Raw genomic sequence first — 6179 nt, 5'->3', positions numbered from 1 at the left:
GACCAGTAATATTTGGGGTCACAAATTTTTGCCATGGATATTTTGTGGGTCAGAAGATAAAAAGTTTGGGAAGCACTGCCCTAAACGATAATCATGTGAAGTGTGAAAAGCACTGTTCTWAAAGTAACAGAGGTTCTGACACTTTTTAGAACAAGTGCCACTTCAGAAAATACTAAAAWAAATACCAAAAAGCACCCTTTATGACAGACCTTTGTTGATGTTGGTAGGCTATGTATGGACTCAATGTAAACAAATCACTCATCAGGATCTGCAGAAAAACACGTTTTGATCTGTTTATGATTTTTTTGCCAGTTTTTTTATGATTTGAAATGAGTAGCTTTCACAGTCTATATGTTTGTTATAAATAAGAAAACAGAAGCTGAAGAGCAGTTTCTTTATTTTTGTCTTTTCAACTAACATATTTGCTAAAGACACAAATCATAGCCTACCTGATCAGCCTCACCTAAGCCTTGTTATGGTGAGTATTGGTAATGACCAAAATATTCAATTAACCTGAGGTCCACTACTCAGGTTATTCCACAACAAACCGTAAGAACCTGGATCTTTKAATAAACTTATTTTTGGACAAAACAGACTTTTGTTTGACATGAGTCAGCCCATGCCTTATACTCCAAACTGTTTTTATTAGGGATGTCCTGATCCAGATTTTTTGGCTCTCGATACAATCCGATATTTTTAATGATTGGTCTTTCCTATACCGATCCGATACAGATCTGATAGCTTTATTTCTTTATTTCTTTCCAAGTGACAAGGCTGGTAAAGTGAGCCCTGCTGTTCCCACCATGAGAAACATCCAGTTTGCAGATTTTGCAAGATGCAGTTTSAGCATCATTGTTTTCCATTGAAAAGTGTTCCCACACTGTGGACATGGCTGCATACWTGTGTGCGTCTTGACTTCTTAGCAGCAGTTGTAAAGCATGATGATGCTGAAAACAGTCGTGAAAACAGGATCGGCCCGATCACTTGACTAAATCTGATTCTACCCGATTAAAAAAAAAACATCACCCGTCTCCACTTTCCACAGGGTTTCTTGAAATATTCATTGTACTTTTGTTTGGAGCCAAGTTTGCAATTTGTTTGAGCTGTAGACTTCACCACGGGTGGTGGAGAATGTCAGAGCTAAGGTAGGCCCTACTGTAGGACTTCCCAATCCAGACAAACWGGTGATGTTTCCAACTGGAAATTGTGGTTGACAAACTACAGAAGACGGCAGTGCAGATAAATGGATCAATCCCAAGTGACTGTAACATCAGGAAGAAGGAGCACTGCAAGAATTAGAATGACTGAACAAGGAAATYGAGAAGTTGTGGAGAGTCAAAGCATCWGTGGTCATCAGAGCYSTTGGTGGTGTGACCCCCGAACTGGAAGAGTGAACTCAACAGATCCAGTGATCCTAAGAGATCACTAACAGCTAACAGAACCCTCAAACTCTCCGGCCTCTGGTACCTGAGTTTGAAGTGGAGTGGAACCACCCAAGGAAAAGAGTAGTGCAGTTTGTATTCTTTCATTTATTGTATCCAACTGCATTTCTCTCAAATCCCCAGRGTGCAAAGACTGCACCCAGACTTTTGTGACTTTGTGGTACATAGACACAATCACTCTCAGATACATGAAAAATACTGAAAAACTTACAGCCTATCTATTATTATTACAAGTTTTTCTGTACTGCCAGTTGTAACATTTGAAGACCCTCATTTACAGTGAAATCTAACCAGGGGCGGAACAAAGGGATTGTCATGGCCACCWTATAAAACCTTTGACCAACCAAGTGGCCACCACACATGCCACTTTGCTAGCATTATTTTAGCAAAGCCTTTTCTATACAACGTTCATTTCAACTGCACTGCTCAAATATGGAACTGATTGTGGTAGTCACTGTCTGTGTAAGTAAATTAAAGAATAACCAAAAAAAAAAAAACTGTTTACGTCAACAAACTGTCTTCCAGGAAAAATGTGTAATTTTTCTGGGCCACCCCTGTGCGACCAGTGGTCCCAGTCTGGCCACCCTTATAAACTATCTGTTGCTGCCACTGCCTCTGACTTATAACCATTTTTTCTAGATGTCAAAACTATTCTCTTCAAAATTCAGGWACTAAATCACGTCCATTTCTTTTTACGCCTGTATCGTTCACAAAACACTGACTCAGCTGCAAAGATAAAGTGCTTTTTTATTTTTGAAAAAGGAAACGTTTGTGAAATGAAGACTCCTTGGACAGAGTGAACTAAAACTCCAAACAATCCCCAAGGTTTTCCGGAGTCAACAGTCTGGGTGTCCCGGTGTGTTATCAGACTTTGCATAGAAAGCGTTCGGGAAGACGACTGCACTTTACTTTGCTTTTTGTAGTCCGTCTGTCTGTTTCCTTGGCGTGACCTCCTCTCCATTTTTTCGTTATTTTTGTTAACCTAAGTAAAAGAGCCGTTTTGCTCAGAGCTGTTGTTATAAATCTAGCAGAGCGAGAAAAAGAGAGACAATGAGAACTGCTCCAGCTCACACGTGGCCTGATTCCTGCTTCATCAGCCGAASAACTTTGGGCCTGCCTCATCTCCACCATCGTAACCCTCCTGTCCCGAGGGACTTTTTGGACAAGCTGTGAATCTCAACAGACTCTCTGGGGTCCAAGCCACTTGGTGTGCTGACCAGGCAGACCAGTACGTGCACGGTCTCATTTTCCACCACAGGACGCTCTGACTCATCATCATGGGTGGTGAGAAGTCTGTGTCAGGTATGGTTATAAACTTTCAAGCTGATGCAAGTTGATAAATGATCTCCCTTCCTCGTCTGCGTTCTTATCAAAATAATCTGCTAATTTGGTAAAATTACTAACCTYTCAAATTCAAATTACCAGTAAGACTTTCTCAATAATTTAAAGAGTCTAAACTCACGCAGGAGTAAATCCTATAGAAAACACCCTGTCCAAAGACTCTCTTTTGTGTTTTAAACTAATATTTAACACTAATATTATCAGTCATGTAAGGTCGGTCTATACCCGCTTTTTCTTTTCAGGGTCACTGGTGCCCAGTGTGAGGGGGGAGGTACGTCACGTCGCAAGTTCATCACAGGATTAGTTATAGTTTATCATCCTAGGTAATTACTTAATGCTTTCTTAAAAATACCCTTCTCCAAAATGTCGTTAGTGAGTTAGTTATTTTGTGTTATAGTATCATTTTGTGTTTCTTATTGTTTGTTGTCCTGATGCATCTCAGTAATCCAGGTAAAAAATCAAAAAGAAAAAAATTGTGTAGGTCTTCTGGACGGGTTCTTCTCTAATGAAARGTTMCGTCTCTCCTCCAAGAGACTTCTTCAGTCTGAGAGTTTCAGGCAAAATTCAGGCTTTTAAGCCCTGCCTCCAMGTGACTGATACTCACATCACATGGCTATCGCTGACACCTAATTAACACTTATCGTTAGCAGGGGGTGGAGTGATACTGGCAATGGCCACACTGTAGGAGGGGGACAACTGAAAACGGAGGCCTCCACCTCTGTTTAATGATGGACGGTCTTTCTTCACAAAAATGGCTTCTTTTACTCCTCTCTCAAACCAACGTTCCTCTCTATCAAGAATGAGAACATCCTCATCTCTGAAAGAGTGACCTCTGGCCTGTAAATGAGTGAAAACTGCAGAGTTCTGGCCATTAGATATAGCTCGTCTGTGTTGGGACATTCTTTTGAACAGAAACTCTCAGACTGAAGAAGTCTCTTGGAGAAGAGACGAAACGTTTCATTAGAAATGAACCCGTCCAGAAGACCTACACAATTTTTTTTCTTTTTTCTTATTGTTTGTTGTTGATTTTATTATTGTTATTATAATTTTTTGCAATAAACTTTTCAAAGACATAAAAAGAAGAACGTATTGAAGCCGAACAACACTCCTCACGTTGCAAATAATTTAAATACAATCATGGCTGTTTAGAGAGAGATAAAACAACTTTTTGTTTTTCTTCACTAGGGGGCAGTAAAACCAAAATGGCCGCCGCTGGGAACAGAAGAAGAAGAAAAACGTGCTTTACAATCGCGTGACGTCACGTGCGACCCTCACATCTTTGTCAGTGAACAAAATGGCAACCTACTGTCTGACTGTGGCCCGGCTCCAGGTAGGAGATGAAAAACACTTATTAAGCCAAAGTTATCCACCAGCAGCGGCTGACTCGGGCCGTAGAGGGCCGGTCTGATGCGGTCTGACTCCGGTGTAGGTCAGAGACGTGTTTTGTAGGATGAATAAAAGCTGCGAACCCGCCAGCTGCTGGTCAGGTCATCGTGTCCTGAACTCTRTAACTGCTCTGACTTTGACTTTTTAAATCACTGCTCGTCTCTCGTTTTATTAGATGTTGTCACAGAGAACTGCAGCCTGTCACCAAACAGGACTAGTTCTCTGACAGAGGTTGAGTTTGGTTTAAAATGTTAAGGTTACCAACAAGGTTAGAGCCCCCAGCAGCTACATTAGGTCTCATAGACTGGGCTGTTTGGACATTTGGTTTAAAATGTTAAGGTTACCAACAAGGTTAGAGCCCCCAGCAGCTACATTAGGTCTCATAGACTGGGCTGTTTGGACACAAATATGAGGATTATTATTATTATTTTTAAACAGACATTTAAAGCTGACACACCCTGTTGTCTGGAACAAGAGCTAGATAGTCTGTTCAGATAATTATCTCAAACACAGGCACATCCTGCCAGCTCAGGGGCACATCATCACCAGCTGACCCAGCCAAATGCCCACATCTTTTACTCTTTGTTTCCTCATTTTTCACACTGTCACACACCTCACTCCACACAAAAACTGCTACACTTATGTAACTCTGAAGATTTTACTATTTTCAACAGAGGAACACTTTTAAAATGAGCTTCCAGGAAGCCGAACACTTCAAACATTGGGAGTGGTGCTGCTTTCTTAGTTYCATGCCAATAAAAAAAAGCTTTTATTATGAAGCCTTGTTGTTAAAGTAATGACCACAATAAAAGGACTTTAGGCACAATGTTGTCGCATTCATTTCTGTTTTGTAGATATTAAATTAAACATCTAACATTCCTTTTTGTTTACGTATGAGACATTTTATGTTGAAACATGAAAAAATAGCAGTTTTAGTAAAAAAAAATAACATTGTATTTAATCTCATTGTGTGTTGTCACACTCAAAGTACAGCTCTGAAAAAAATTAAGAGACCACTTTAAAATGATCCGTTTCTATGATTTTACTCTTTATAGGTATATGTTATTTTATTCTGCTATTTATTCTGTTTTAGTCTCTGAAATTGCAAGCAAAAATTTAATATTTATTTGCAGAAAATGAAAAAATGGTCAAAATGACGACAAAGATGCTGTGCTTTCAGACCTCAAATAGTGCACATAAAACAAGTTCATATTCATTTAGAAACAACAAAACTAATGTTTTAATTCAGGAAGAGTTCAGAAATCAATGTTTGCTGAAATACTTTCAACCAAATACAGAGAAACTGTGCAGTGGTCTCTTAACTTTTTCCAGAGCTTTATGTTTTGTGAATGATTCTCAGCTACCCACCACCACACTTTAGTTTAGCCCAATCTCTGTAAAACCCACTGAATTATAGACATTAATGTGTTTTGATAAGGTTAGTTACCTGTGGCAGCCATTTGGAAATGACTCCATACATTTTTTTTTTATTTGAAAGTTTCATTAAAATCTGTCCCYTAGTTCATTTTGCTGTCAGTCAAACTGAGTTGATTCCAGTGGTTAAAGAGAGTTCTAAATAAAGATTATTTGTCAACACTCGTAGTAWGTGTCGGGGTTGACTCTCAGGTATTACTACGTCTAATTTGAGCTCAGTATTTGTAACGACTGAGTGAWATCCATTTGGTTGCTTAGCTCTGGCGGCCATCTTGAACCAGTTTGACGCTCAAATAAGTAAGAGCCATAAGAATTATCACTAAAAAAGATTACAACCATCCATCTAATAAGTGAAAATTTTGAAATCCTATGATTTGGTTTATTATTATATTTTACTGTTTATGGACAAGGCTCACAGAAACATATTACCTTCCAACATTCAGGTAAACTTTGTTGAGAGACAGTTGTTATTATCTAAAGGGGATGGAAATGTTTGTGAAGCCATATTTTCATACTTGCTTGAGAGAAAGATGTACTTTAATCCAGGGTTTAGTTTAATCCAGGGTATAGGATTGT

The 6179-nt window shown here is 39.1% G+C and overlaps 1 protein-coding gene across 1 annotated transcript in view; it reads left to right on the top strand.

Moving 5' to 3' along the window:
• The first annotated feature begins 4016 nt into the window (after nucleotides 1–4016).
• The window catches only part of aco2 (aconitase 2, mitochondrial), an 11202-nt gene continuing 9039 nt past the window's right edge, over nucleotides 4017–6179 (top strand). The window contains 1 exon segment of the mRNA XM_014028466.1: nucleotides 4017–4113. Within this exon segment, the coding sequence (XP_013883920.1) occupies nucleotides 4078–4113 (36 nt within the window). The 5' untranslated portion in view covers nucleotides 4017–4077.

Source organism: Austrofundulus limnaeus, unplaced genomic scaffold (genome assembly GCF_001266775.1).
Source record: "Austrofundulus limnaeus strain Quisiro unplaced genomic scaffold, Austrofundulus_limnaeus-1.0 Scaffold5, whole genome shotgun sequence".
Taxonomy (NCBI): Eukaryota; Metazoa; Chordata; class Actinopteri; order Cyprinodontiformes; family Rivulidae; genus Austrofundulus; species Austrofundulus limnaeus.
The sequence above is the reverse complement of the archived record's forward strand: the minus strand, read 5'-3'. Positions and strand labels throughout refer to the sequence as shown.